Source organism: Epinephelus moara, chromosome 3 (assembly GCF_006386435.1).
Source record: "Epinephelus moara isolate mb chromosome 3, YSFRI_EMoa_1.0, whole genome shotgun sequence".
Lineage (NCBI taxonomy): Eukaryota > Metazoa > Chordata > Actinopteri > Perciformes > Serranidae > Epinephelus > Epinephelus moara.
Genome location: NC_065508.1, coordinates 27216974 through 27231913, shown reverse-complemented (window position 1 = coordinate 27231913; position 14940 = coordinate 27216974). Strand labels below are relative to the sequence as shown.

The window sequence follows — 14940 nt, the reverse complement described above, 5'->3', positions numbered from 1 at the left end:
CACATGCATCGCTGTGCCCTCAAAGTCTTTGCAGACAAACTTCTGCCAGAAAATGAGACATTCCCGTTTCTGCATGTGGCTTTGATCTGAAGAAATATGGGTCTAAATACTGTCATGAATTCAGTCATAATGTTACACCGAGCAGAATGATGGCTCTGCAGGGAGAGTCAGAGGACCAGTGAGTCACTCTTCACCATGTTGTGAAGTGCTGCTGGTTCCACATGGCAGGGGTTTAGAAAAAAAAGGAAACAAGCTAACACACGATGAGTTGGCTTGATTTATTTTGTTTGTTTCAGGCGGTGCTGGTGAAGTCGAGGGAGCAGGTGGCAGATGAACTAAGCCGACTGCAGAGAGACAACGAGAGCCTGCAGGGAAAACACAGGCTGCACGTAGAACTGCAGCAACAAGAGGACTTCCAGATGCCCAATACTGTGCAAGTATGTGAAGCAGGGGGTCCTTAAAAAGTCTTAAAAGGCATTGAATTCATTAATCCAAAAATAAGGCCTTGACTGGTATTAAAATATAAATGGTAAGGGGACTTACACTTGTCACATTCAAACATACATTCACACACAATCATACACTGATGACACAGCCACCAGGAGCAAGTTGGGGTTCAATATCTTGCCCAAGGATACTTCCACATGCGGACTGGAGGAGCAGGGGATCGAACTGTCATCCTTCCAATTAGAGGACGAGCTGCTCTACCTCCTGAGCCACAGCTGCCTGGCTAGAGTCAGTCTTTTAGAAGTCTTAAAAAATGCTAAGCAGGGTGTCTGCCAGTCCTTAAAAGAATCTTAGGGGCTGTACACATGCCGCGTTTTTTTGTGCCCTCACATAAATTGTTTCAGTGTAGACACGTGGCAGGCGCAATTTACACGCCAAAGTGACGCCTTTTTTTCAGGGCATGACGGCTGCGCACTGAGATAAGTGTAACTTTTGGAAAGAATGGATGTACGAGGAACAACTAATCCCAGCCGACAAATATCTGTCCTTTCATCCATAAATATCAATCTGTGATAAATATGGAGGAGTGCAGGGCTACCCAGAGCTTTCCATCTGTCCCACAGACAATATTTTTGGCCTAATACTCACTTACAAAACAGCGCCTGGAGGAAGATCAGCTCTGCACTCAAGATTTCTGATAAGTAGGCTTTGATACCCGCTGTCATGGTCGCTTAGCAACCTCAGATGCAACCTGCCTTTACACCCTTGAAAGTTGGCACAGAGTAGGCACAAGAGTCGTGTCCAGCGCAAGACCTCGTGTTTTCCAAGTGGTTAAAGACGTGGCATGTGTGTGGCCCTTTTAAAATGTCTCAAAATGTAAAGCCTTAAAAGTCATTAAATAGTCTTAAATTTGAATTTGTGAGGTCTTAAATGCCACAAATATTTGATCTAACTTCATATATCCATCCGTCAGTTTTTGTCAAAATGAGTCGAGCTCTTTTGCATGAGAGGAAAAGAAAAGATTATTTTTTCGGGCGTTTTTTCCTTTAATGGATAGGACAACTAAGTATGTGAAGGGTTAGGGAGAGAGGGAGTGACACGCAGCAAAGGGCTGTAAGCCGGAACAGCACCCAGGCTACTGCAGCGGGGACTGAGCCTCTGTACATGGGGCGCCTGCTCTAAACACTAAGCCCCTGATGCCCCTAACATCTATTTTTTTATTTAATTTACTGAATGCCTCTGGCATTAACGTCACATAGATCAGGATAGTGGAATCAACAACGCAATACAATGATGAAGTACTGTAATTCAATATGATTTTGACCAGAGAAGTCATTATTCGACATGATTTCATTGGTCGCTTAGTGGCAGAGGAAAACAAACAAAAACATACATGAAGCTCTTTTAGGAGCTGCACCTTCAAAATAATCAAAACCTATTTGACTGGACCATGTGGGAGTTTAATTTGGAAGGACAGACATAGGAAGTGGCCACGCTCAGCAGTCAGACAGGAGTCAGGTTAATTTCCAGGGCTGGTACCTGCGGTTATTCCACAGGCTAGTTAATAACATGTCGGGCAGGAAATCCAAAGTGTGGGATCATTTTGAGAAGGTGAAGGACGAACCCAAGGTGATATGTAAACTCATCTTCATTGGTCAACTACAAACATGACGTATCATCTGAAACATGGAAGTAGCTACATGCCCATTAGCCCACAGCGTCATTAACAGGCGGCTCGCTCAGTGTGTGACGTGCACTTGTAGATAAAATATAGGCCTATATTAATGAAGGTTCATTAGTCCGGTTTTGTATTTCTCTGTAATGTAGCACAGTGTTAACAATGTTACTGACACTATTCTTTCTCACACCTTCAACTCAATCCACCAAAATATATCATTTAATAATTAAATGAATATCGTAAACATGCAGGTGACTAGTCGACTAATGGCCCTAAATGATGACTATTGGTCGACTAGGAAAAATCTTAGTCAGGAGCAGCCCTAATTTTGAGGTACTTGTACTTCACTTTAGTATTTACATCTTAAACTACTTTACACTCCACTCCATGACATCTCCAGGTGTGCTGATGTTGAATGTTTGTGAAAAACCAAAGTGTTCCTTTGATTGCTGAGAAAATGTTCCTACTTCTCAAGCTAAATAAACTCTTTTAAAATGCTCTTGGATCAGCTGGAAAATGCATCGTCACAACGCTGAAAACAGGGCTGTCTGACACCATGAAAACATTTTAGAGATTTGTGGTTCTCACAGGACGGCCACACTACAAACATATGATGATCTTATAGAATATGATGCCTTGCTGTAGATTTAACTACCCAACAGTATATAAAGGAGTTAAAATGAGCATAACCTTCAACATCTACAACAGTAGAATTCAACATACACATTAATGCAGCAGTAATAAGATACAAAAGTAAGGTTTTGAATGCAGGACTTTTTCTTCTAGTAGAGTATTCTCACAGTGTGGTATTCGTACTTTTACCTAAGTATCTTAATATGTCTTTAACCTCTGCTCATTTTGAGTTTTCTGACAAAGGGAGAATACTATCTTTTTATGACCACTGTGCGCTCTCAAACACACACATCATCCTCCCACTCTGTTACTCTTTGCCTCTTGCTGAATTACGCTCTGGAGGTAAATCTGGCAGAGTGGGCTCGTGCTTTAGTGGAGGTGGAGTAACACTGGTGACATTTTCTGCTCGTTGGTGGTTGAAACAAGCTGCTCACATAACATTTAAATCTGTATTTACTGCATCAAGATACCAAAGATTATGTTAATGCGAAGCAATGTAACTTCTTATTATTCATATTTTACACTGCTAGAATCTGAATAAGATCTGGATTGTGTTGCATCAGATATTTTTATATCCACCACCACATTTGTGTGTAAAGCACCTCTGTATTTCATAGGTATGATTATTAAGTTTCAAACTAGTGATTTACATAATGGGGTTGCACCATTAAAGTCTTAGCTGCAAAATAAGTTACAAATATCAACAGTTTAAGGTGATAAAGTGATATATTAAACTAAACTGCCAATCCTGTGTAGGGTATATATGTATTTATGGATACATGGTGAAATATGTGTTTTGTAACCCTATTAAAAGGTTATCAATAAGGTTAAAAAACCAGATGGGCACAACAGAGCGCGGCACAGGCTGCATTTTCCTGACTGAACCCAACCCGAGTCCGAGACAGTTGTAACCGAGCCCAGCCCGACCCCGACAGACTTTCTGATTTTTAAGTCTGACCTGAGCCCGATGCAGTTTGTTACCTGACATAGTTATCGTTATCATGGTTACAGCTTGTCTGTTTACCGTGATCACACATGGACAGTGTGTAAATGACCATCAAAAGCCTGCTGTTACGCTGCGTTCAGGTGTTGTCACGTAAATAACAAATCCTAGCACTTGAATAGGCCATAGCACAACACAGCAGCATGTCAAGTGGGCCGAAGCCGAGCAAAATGTGTGATTTGTTATCCGAACCCGGCCCAGCAGGTTTGTACACTGAATCCTTGTCAACCAAGAGTGACCATTCCCTTTTGACTAATAAAAGGACAGCAGTGTGCCTTGCTCCAACTTTTAGTATGGGATCAATGTGCTAGGTACCTCAACAGAGACGTGACTAAAAAAACAGTACAGAAATGAGTGGTTCTTGTGGTACCATCCACAAGTTTTTGTCTAGGAAATGCAATAATCACTGTAAAAAAAATCACTGCACTGCTTGGTGGAAACAAGGCTTATGCTTCAAAGCCAGACTCATTTGACAAAAACAGTAATTTTACCTCACTGAACACAGGAGCTGCTGCTCTACCGCTGCCTTGATCAGTTAGTTTGTCGGAGTTATTGTGTGACTTTGGTGTTTTAGATAGTTAGTTCGGATTCAGCAAAGTCACACAATTACCTAAACAAGTCATGGATTGAGGCTTTTGTAAATGGAGTCTGGCTTTGATAAGAGCATCAGTAAGCTAAACTTTTAGTTCAGTTCCCTGTTGGAAAGGGCTGACCTTTTGGCAAGTGAAATGAGACTTGGATTATACTGCATGAGTTGTGTGAGAGTTTGTACACTAGGTATAGACATAGTTTTTCTGTTTCTAAACATGGTCACTGAGCCCCGTTTCCACCAAACACTTTCGGTATAGTGTTTCACTGCAAACAGTACCCTTAAATGTGGGCGGGGTTGTTGTCACTCACTGCTCCGTCCAGCACTCACTGTATTTCCTCCTTTATCAGTCTGCACCTTATTTATCATCCACAGAACGAGGCTGCACGCCGACATTTTCAGAACAAAATAGAACAGACTGCAGTGAGAGTCTCTCTCCATGGAATATTTAAAAATAGCAGCTTTGTGCATTTAGTCCTTCTCAGGCAAACTCGGGGGTTTAGTGTTGCTGTAGCCCACAGGAAATACATACAAATGGTCATTTATGAGGGGAAGTATTCCTCTAAAAATTGTGCTCTATGATAATGATTCTCCACACTGATGCCTGTAATGTAGTTTCGTTCTTCTCCAGGAGCTACACAGCCTGGTGGTGCGGTTACGTGAGGACCTGGTGGCGTTACGGACGTCAGCTGATCACATGGAGGAGAAGCTGAAAGCTGAGATTTTGTTTCTGAAGGAGCAGAACCAGGCGGAGCAGTGTCTGAAGGAGAACCTGGAGGAGACTCTGCAGCTGGAGATCGAGGGTTGTAAGGAGGAGATAGGTGAGGCTTAAACTCTCCAGTTGGATTGTTAATTGAACTTTGATCAGCTTTTTATTTTTTAGTAAACAAACCTTCCAACACTTTAACTTGTGTGGGTGTTTTTTATTTTTCTGAACATTTCTTACATTCTCTTCTGTTTCTGCTTTTGTTTCTTCTCCATTGATCACTGTCATTCAGACATCCTGGAAGGTATGACAAACACGTTGAGCTAGCTCACTTTAACTGCTTATGCGTGTGTGCGTGCGTGCGTGCGTGTGTGTGTGTGTGTGTGTGCGTGCGTGTGTGTTAATGGCATAGCTGTCAGGCTGACAAATAACTGTAGTGAGTCCGCCACATACCCCTTTTCCCACACATGTCTTGAACTGTCTTGGAATGTCTATAATGTGCATTAATAGCTGATTCACCTTACTGAATGTTGTCCTGCCCCACAGATTGTTTATAACATGTTTTACTGTAGTTTGATCAGGATGTTTGTGTATCCTGTTGATAAGTTAACACTGTTGTTTTTGTGTGTTGCACTTACAGCCTAAATCTTTACACGTTTACACTCACTTGAACTGGTCACCTTAACCCGGTGTGCGACAAGAGATTTGGTATCAGAATTGTATGGGGATTGATCTGTCTCAATATTTTTTGTGTCAGGGCGGCTTCTAGCTCAGCAAGTAAAGTGTCCGCCCCAGGCTGAGTCCTTTGCAGCAGCCTGGGTTCGATTCCAACCTGCAGACCTTTGCTGGTGTCATCCCCATTCTCTTTTCCACTTTCCTGTCACTCTCTAGCTGCACTGTAATAAAAAAGGCAATAAAAGGCTATTATTTGTGTGAACAGATCGACAGGAACGATTTAAAAATTATGATAACCATTGTATTCAATTACTTTAATATTATTTTCATTGTATTATGGACCTAACAAGAATAACAGAAAACAAAAATCTAGTATGACGGTGTCTTTGTGGTGAACTAGCTACTTCGCTAATGTTTCGTTGTTATGGCTGATTGGTGCATGACAGTCCCACATCACACCCAAAATTTAACTTAAGTCTAGCAGCAAAGTTGCTTCACTTGTTACTGCTCTTCTATCATCAGTGCACACTGGCAGGGAAGGAGCACAGGTTGCTAACAATAGCCTGTGGGGCTAGTGGCCTGGAACAAAAGCAGTGTTCATTTTTATTTGATGACTTGATCGATTGATAGCCTGAAACAGAAGTGGTGAACCTGTCACGAGCGTCCCAACAACCCCAAAATAATACCTATAGCCCACAGATGGCATATTTGCAATGTCCAGCAACACTCATCGCATCTGTTTACATAAACTAATGACATATCAAGGTCTTAAAGGGTTGTTCTGTTTTATAGGGAAATATTTCAACCACCAACCCTTGTAACTCTGTCTTATCTTATTTGCAATATTGTTATGTAACATGTATTTGCTTATCAAAACTTAATTTTGAGAGTAGAGAGTAAAATGGATCTGTTGGGAAGTCTGAGCACAGAAATGGCATATTAAAAAACAAGCTAAAGTTGTTTTCTTCCTGTTTTTAATTTACAAACAATTAAAAACACACCATGTTTGGATTATTGAAAGGTGTGTATTCATTTAATTGTTAAAACATTCACACCTTACAGATCTACCAGAGACTCAGGCCCTGTTTAGACGATAACGGTTTCTCTAAAAACGGAAAAATCTGTCCTTTGCATTTTAAAAAACTTCTGCGTTTATATGACGACGTTATTGAAACGATCCCCGTTCACACGCAGCCGCAAAATCTACTGGAAACGCTGTAGTATGCATGCCAGGCCAATGGGTGGCAGTGTAAATTTGCAAAGTAACACCACGGCATGACGCCATGCGCCTGCGCTGAAGCGCCTTCCTCTACAACGTGGTGATTACAAACCAAAACAAAGAAGACACAATGGTGAAAGCATGCACAGATAACTTTGTCTGGATGGACGACGAGGTGGAGTTGCTACAGTAACAGATCTACACTTCACTTCAAATCAACAGGGTGAGCAGCACAAACAGAGCTCGGCATTGTTGTTGTGACGGTCGGCATGCCTAGTGACTGGAACCGTAATGCGCATGTGCGAAAAGTCTCAGTTTTTAGAGGAACTGGATATTGCAAGTTTACATGACAATGGAGACGCTGCCGTTTCCAAAAAGTTTCACTCTGGAACCCGTTTTCAAAACGTTGCGTTTTCAGGCACCCAAAATGCCGTTGTCGTGTAAACGATCGGCCAAAACACAACTAAAGTTTACCGTTTTCAGTTGAAATCGTTGTCGTGTAAACGGGGCCTCAGAGATAACTTTGACACCATTTCTCTTGTCTTTGAAGTGACCAGTGAGCTGAGCTGCCCAAAGACAGTGTTTTATGTTTGTTACAGTTTATTTTTAGGTCAACACTTTCTTTAAGGCTCAGTCAGTCTATTAGCTTTTAGGATTTGTCCTGTAGATCTCTTACTGCCTGTTTGACACATCCCAAACACACACAGCACCTCTCAGCTCTTTGCTTTCACTAAAGGTGCAGCTTTGTTGCATTATTCATGAAGTGCCGAGTCATTTTCAAGAGACCCCGTCATGATCCCAGAGAGAACATCTTTGAGCTTTTGAGATTCAGATGAGCTGTGTACAGGATGATCCTCTAATGATATCTCCCTCCAACAGCCTCTTTCTCCAGTCTGAAGACGGAGCTGGAGCGAATAAAGGCGGAGAAGGAACAGGTACTTAACTCTATATGATGTCATGCAGTGTTACACCTCAGTGGGGGGAAAATAGAGATTTCTTTAATGCACATGCTGCTCATTTCATCCTGTGAAAAGACTGTCAGAAGACTTAATGTTGTCAGCGATGGTATTTCTCCTGATAGAGATTTTTAAAGCTGCACTAATCGATATTTTCAATCAATATTTTAAATTGACAATGAGTCAAATATTTGTCAGTGGCTTGTAGTGACTAATCACCCACCTCTGCAGTTCTCCTTCAGCTCCACTAAACATTTTTGTTTTGGTTTTATGGCCCCCAGACGTCACTGTTTTTGTTCAGTCTCAGCGCTCTCATAAGTGTTGCTTCCAGATGCAGGAGGCTGATAGTTACAACAAGAGTAAGCTAGCAAGGCAGTTTTGTGCTTATGTGTGTGGTATTTATTTAGATTGGGAAATCCCACGATTTCTACGAAGCATTAGAGTGAGCTAAAGTTGGCTTGCCGACTCAACAGGGACTACAAATTGTCTCTGTTGCTAGGTCGTTACTAAGGGTGCTTTCACAAACTCAGGTTTGTTTGCCCCCTCAGTGCGGTTCGTTTGAGCAGGTGCAAACAGCAATCACACTCAGTTGTACACCAGAACAACTGGACTGACACCTTCTTGAAGAGGTGGTCTCAGTCCGGTTACAAACAAACTCTGGTGCAGTTTGTTTGTGGTGAGAACGTGTTGCAACCTGGATCTGAACCAACTGCAGTCACATGACACATTGTTTGGGTTAAACATGAGCATGTTACAGTCCTGGAGGATTATTAATGTGCACCTCCTCCTGTACTGCCTTAATATGCACATTCAGCACATCCAATGCATCAAAACATTGTTTTCTAGTTGGAGCCGCGCGTCGTTTTCAAACTGTATGGTTTGACTAAAATGAACAATGACAGCAATATAGTCCACGATGAGCAGCGCTAAAATCAACCTGCGTAATGTCGGGCTGACGGTGAGCATCTGTCACCCTAGTTTTTGCGGTGTGTCCTGGATGGTTGGCACAAGTTGGCCCTCGCTGAACACAAACATCAGGTTGTGTTCTCAATGTACTAACTGGCTCACTAGTCTTGAATCCATCCTGGCGGTCTTCCAGTTTCCCTTCTTGAATATTTAATACAGATTACTGCCACCTGCTGGTGTGGAGTTATTTCCTCTGACACAGGTGCAGAATGTACGTGCTGGTTGGTTGTCGGCTGTAGTTTTTGTGCTGAGTGCAACTTTTTGGCTGAGACACAGGCGATGCACAGTTGGACTTTGACGCCACGTGTTCTTTAATGTTAGATCAGTGTGTATGGGCCTCAATCTACAGATCAGTTGCCCTCCCTCCCTTCAGTTGTAGACTCTTGGTGAAATATGTTGTCTACAGTACATTTGTCTTTGTATCATTAATATGTATTACCTACATAACTGTTGTTTATGTAGTTGCAGAGCAGTTTAACAGAGAAGACTGAGACACTGGAGAGTATCCAGGCCCTGAGGGTCAACCTGGAGCATCAGCTCAGAGAGCTTACCACTGCAAAGGTCAGTCTCATTCACACACATTTACCTGAAGGCCTGTAATGTCAGAGCATCGCTGATGTTTTGTAAACCCCAGACCTACTGCTATTTTAGGACAGAACTCTTTTCATGTCAGGATTACAAGAATATACAACCTCACTTTAGTATCTATTAGGGCTGTGCGATATGACGATATATATCATGTGACGAGAGAAATTTTTTTATTGTTTCATATTTTGCTCTATCATTTATATCGTTGTGACGCAAATTACACTTTCTACGGTAATATTTTTCGTCATTTGGAGTCTGTCTATCTTTTGCACGGATCACATTGATAAATTACTCTTCTTGGCTTTTTAATTTGCGAAGCTTTTACAGCACGTACAGTAACATAACAAGTTTATATAACTCCGCTGTCTGTCTCTTCTGCGCTGAGAAAGAGCAGACAAGCGAGACAGCGACAATAAATGACAGCAAAAGCCATATTCAGACCAAATCAGGTGGTGTAGAGTACAGCCTCAGTATTGAGTGGAGGTGTGTGGGGGTGTGGGCGTGTTTGTGCTTTAGAACATAACCGCTGTGAAACAATCAGAAAATAATGTTTTATTGATCTGATTCACCGGCTTTCTTGCTACCAGCGCTCCCTCTCTTCACTCACTCTCTAGCTTGCTTGACCACAGCTGCTCGCTGTCTCTCTCTCTTTTTCCCTCATCTTCTTTAAAATGAGTTTGTTACCCGACTCGTCGTAACGTTATCAAACGAGGAGAAATTGGGGACAACTTTTTATTCATTGGATTAAAATGTGCTATATCGTGATATGTATCATTATCAGGATATGAAATGACCTATATCTTGATATGAGATTTTGGTCATATCGCCCAGCCCTAGTATGCAAAACAATTTATAGAGAATGCTTTAATGAATGCCAGAAAGAGGTGGTGTGTAATATTTCCTTATTGAAATACAGAGTATTTTAGAGCATTTTTAGACAATCCGAAGCCATTTGTAAACTTCTATGTGATGACACTGAAGCATTCATTCAGCCAGTGACACTACATCACTTTAAATTATTCAGCAAATGCGTTTGAGTTAAATATTTATTTCACCTCTTCTGTAATGTTGAGGATTTTTTCTGGCATTTTATGGGCTCCATTTAGACTTTCTAATTCAGTTTGTGTGTGTATTTTGTGTATGTGTGTGTGTGTTTTCACTGCAGAGTGCACTAGAGAGTCAAGTGTTTGAAGAGAAAGACAAAGCTCAGCGGCTGCAAACAGAGCTGGATGTCAGTGAGCAGGTTCAGAAAGACTTTGTCAAACTTTCTCAGACCCTTCAGGTAAGGAGGAGTTGTCTGTTTATGGGACAGTTATCACGTAAACGAAAAAAAGAAATTAAAAAAGGCAAAACATTTAGAAGTCTTATTGATGACATTTTTATGTTGATAAATAATTTGCAAAAGCGATCGAGAGCCTGAGTAGTTGCCAGTTGGTCTTTTAAACATCTGCCCAGTTGGCACATGCTAACACAGCAGTAGCTAACATCCGACACCGAGCTGTTACACGTTCCAAACTAACTCACACATACAGACACTGAAATGGCTCAACACTGTAGTTACACCAGATAAACCATTAGGTAATGATAGCCGTGTGATGCTAACAGTTAGCCCTGTAATTGTGTGTGTGGGAGACTCCTACAGCAGTAGCATAAAATATGCTGGCTTGACACGCTGCTTTTCCCCGCTGCTTGTCTGAGGTCCGACCTCCCTCTTGCTCCTTCCCAGATATTTTCACATCTAACTAAGTGAATTAAGGGTTTATTTCAACCAGTTGGTGGGTGTTAAAACAGTTGAAAGACAAACCAAGATGGGTTTTTTTTTTAAGGGTTTTTTCTGCTGATTTTCAATGGAGTGCGTTCTACGATTACAAAATGACTGTTTCTTTAAATGGAGTCTGGTGGTACTGGGGACAGTGATTTTGGGGCTGTTACTGGCTAAACAAAAATGATCTTATTCTTTAAAGGGTAACGTCGATATTTTTCATCTTGGACCCTATTTTTAAGTGTTTTCTTGTCTAAGTAACTAATGGTAAAGTAAGTCTGAGGAAGAGGCGTTTGGCTCGAAACGTTCTCAACGGGAGCTACTTGGTGTGCGGACTTAAGTGTTTTTTACTTTGCGAGATGTTTCTTTGGTCGACTACTGATTTCATTGGAGGTTTTGATGTGCGTATCTTTTGTACTGTTTTTAAATGACTAATGGTGACAAGCTTTTGAAACTGGTCCATTATCGAGTGAGACCACTGCAGCCGATTGCGGCAAAACAGGCTGCAGTGTAATCATTCAGGACATTGTTGGATGTATTTTTGCCCCTGTCTGGCTTAGAGTATTATTCTAAGTGTCTGACAACATTATGGAAAGGATTCCTACAGAGATAGACCTTTATGATAATGAGTAAGAGTCTTTTTGTTTAACCAGAAACAGCCCCAAAATTGCAATCACCAAACCCACCAGACTCCCCACTTCACACACTTCATTCAGTGTCGACGGAAACAAAATAAAAGTCACGAAAGCCATCTTGGTTCATCTTTCCACTGTTCCGACAATCAACAACTCTGGTTCGGTTGAAAGGTACCCTTAATTCACCCAGTTAGATGCAAAAATATGTTGGCTCTATGCACGCTAAAATTACTTGTTCACTTATTCAAGTGGAGTTTGGTGGGTTTTGCAAAATCAATTTTGGGGCTGTTTGTCGTTAAACAAAAAGGATCTTACTCCTTAAAAAGGTCTGTCTGTGTGGGGATCCTCTCTATATGCAGTCAGACACTTAAAATAATGAAAAGTAGTCTAAACCTTTCAGTGTCAAAACAAGCACTTAGTGAACATACACTGAAAGTGCAAGAATTGCCTCAAGTCATTACAATGCAACCTGTTTTGCGGCTGCTGGACAAGTTTCAAAAACTTGTTCCTGTTAGTCACTGAGACACAAAACATGGAAAACAGGGTCCAAGGTGAAAAACACTGAAGTGTTTAATTGCTGTGAGCATATGTTTATGTTTGCAGAGATTTTAGTGAGTAAGTCAAACTGGAACTGTGAACGTAGGAGAGACAAAAACAGATTGTTTTTGTGTTTAAATGAACCAATCGATGTTTTGTCCGCAGGTACAGCTGGAGCGAATACGACAGGCGGACTCCTTGGATCGAATCAAAGTCATCCTCAATGACACCAACTTGACTGACATCAACCAGCTTCCAGAGACATGATACCACTGATTGAAAACTGCCTTCAGTTTCATTCCCCCTTCTTTCTCTTTATCACTGGCCCCAGTAACATTGATCCGACCCTTCCTCCTCCTCCTCCCCCATAACCACCACAGAGGAAGAGTTTGGAGGACAGACATGGCATGAGGAGCCTTTTGTGTACATTGAGAGTCTTGGAACACACCATGGATAGAATAATGAAGAAGAACACTACTAAAAAAATTGTAAATAACTAAATGTGTGACTATGGACGGAGGGAGTCCATCTTCCTGTGGGTCTGTCTGTGTCTTGTTTCTACTGTAGATATATGACTGTCTGTATTAGCTCAACCAAAAAAGGTTTGTCGTCTTCTTAAGCACTTTTCATCTGCAACCTCTCTTTCCAGGTAAATATAGAAAACAATTGGATGCATAACTTTTTCTCCCTCTTTTCTCAAAGCGGTTGATATTCGCTTCCCTGTTCCACTCGCTTGTTTTTCCCCGTGTTTTTGTTTCCTCGCCTTCTCTGACTATTTTTCCTGTGACATTTTCCACCTTGTTCACCTTGTGACAAACACGATGAAGGAGATTCATGGAAAAATACTTGCACATAACTTAAGTTAGATTAAAAAAAAAGGAACACAATTTGAGCAATACCCTCCATTTCTTAAACCTCTTCCACTGTATCTTGTTTTGTTCTTAACGTCTAACAGAAGCCTTTTTTAAAAGCTGCAGAAATACAGTGAAGAAACATCAAGTCATGTTTCAAAGTTTTATTTTTCACGTTTCTTGATTGTCGAGGAAATCATCAAAACACTAGCTGACCTAGTTTACATCATGGTTTGGTGAGGAAGCATAAATGGATTTTAATTCACACTTTGTTCCTTTTTGTTTGATTTATTTTTTGACCTTCTTAAAGGGGACCTATCATGCTCATTTTCAGCTTCTAGTAGAATATGTTTACATGCTTAAATGGTCAAAAAACACTTTATTTTCCTTACACTGTCTGTGCAGATACACCTCAGAAACACCCTCTATCTCAAACGCTCCGTTTTTGCACCTGTCTCTTAAAGCCAGCCTCCCGAAAAAGCTTAGTCTGCTCTTATTGGTCAGCGTTTTCCAGTCTTCTGTATCTCAGCGTCTCTGCCAAGCCCCCAGGAAGTGCGCTGGACTTTGAAGCCAATTGCACATAGTGGTCAAACTGTGTAACTACAACTTCTGGGTCAGTAACGTGATGCCATCAGGCGCAAAAACAGAGACGTCTATAAATCAATAGATAATGTTTTTAGGCGTCACTCATTTCACTTTTGGGATTTGATTCATTTGATACGATAATGTGAAAAAGAGCTGCAATGACTAAATAATTTTATCCCCATTCAAGTTGGTGGAGGGCTAAATTGAGAGTTAGCCACTCAGCCAGAGAAGTCTCTAGTGCGCTAGCTCTATGGATCTGGGTAATTTGACACTCAGGAAGTTAAAGTTTTTTGGCGTCATGCACCACTAAGCAACTTTTACTGGAATGAATGGGGCCCTGCCTCCAACATTATATCCAATTCTCTTTATACATCCAAAGTCTCTGCACCATCATTGTACCCGGGGAGTGACTGTAATGCAGTATAGCGTCACTTTATACCATGAAAACCCGTCAATAAAAGCCTTAAAACCCAACCGTACATGTTCCAGCAGGAATATGATCCAAAATCGCGGCGCAGTTAACTACATCAGCAACCAAGATTACATGTTTCCCTGGCGTTAGCTTGTAGCTACATGTAGCAATGTAGGCTACATAATGTAAACACTCGCAGTAGCGTGCCTGGAGCAGATGACCATGTAAAGAAATCTCTCATGAGCTGACATCTTGTCTCGAAAGTAGGAAAAAAAAAACAATGGAAACTTAGTATTCAGAACAGTCTGAAGGTCTGAGGTTTTTGCTCACAGTGATTACTTTTACATACGTTTACCTTCTCGTTTGAAACTTTTATCCACCATTATTTAGAACATCGGACATTGCAACATAACATATGTGACAGAAAATAAGGAAAAGCAAAATAGGTCCCCTTTAATGTTATTCTAAAGCCCTTAAGTTACAGGTGGTGGCTTTTTGGTTGGCGCAAGTTATTTTTCTTCTGTCACAGCAGTAAGAGGCAGTTAACTGTTGGGGGCGCCAGGGGAAGGAAAGGCGAACCTCTAGCTAGCAAGCGACTCTGCCACTTCCTGTCTGACGGAGAAATTCAGAGGATAAAATTTCGACTAATGGACAGCTGACATATCTGTAGTGTGTCTACGAGATTCATTCATCACTTC

General features: G+C 41.3%; 1 protein-coding gene across 3 annotated transcripts in view; it reads left to right on the top strand.

Moving 5' to 3' along the window:
• Window positions 1–13282, top strand: part of rabep1 (rabaptin, RAB GTPase binding effector protein 1) — a 46616-nt gene extending 33334 nt beyond the window's left edge. Inside the window, exons 13-18 of one of the 3 annotated variants that reach the window (XM_050039190.1) lie at window positions 297–437; window positions 4982–5171; window positions 7830–7885; window positions 9335–9433; window positions 10626–10742; window positions 12560–13282. In XM_050039190.1, the coding sequence (XP_049895147.1) occupies window positions 297–437; window positions 4982–5171; window positions 7830–7885; window positions 9335–9433; window positions 10626–10742; window positions 12560–12661 (705 nt within the window). In that variant the 3' untranslated portion in view covers window positions 12662–13282. Of the gene's footprint in view, window positions 1–296; window positions 438–4981; window positions 5172–5348; window positions 5361–7686; window positions 7728–7829; window positions 7886–9334; window positions 9434–10625; window positions 10743–12559 lie in introns of those variants that run through there. The other 2 variants (XM_050039200.1, XM_050039210.1) reach the window with 2 other exon arrangements.
• The last annotated feature ends 1658 nt before the right edge of the window (window positions 13283–14940 follow it).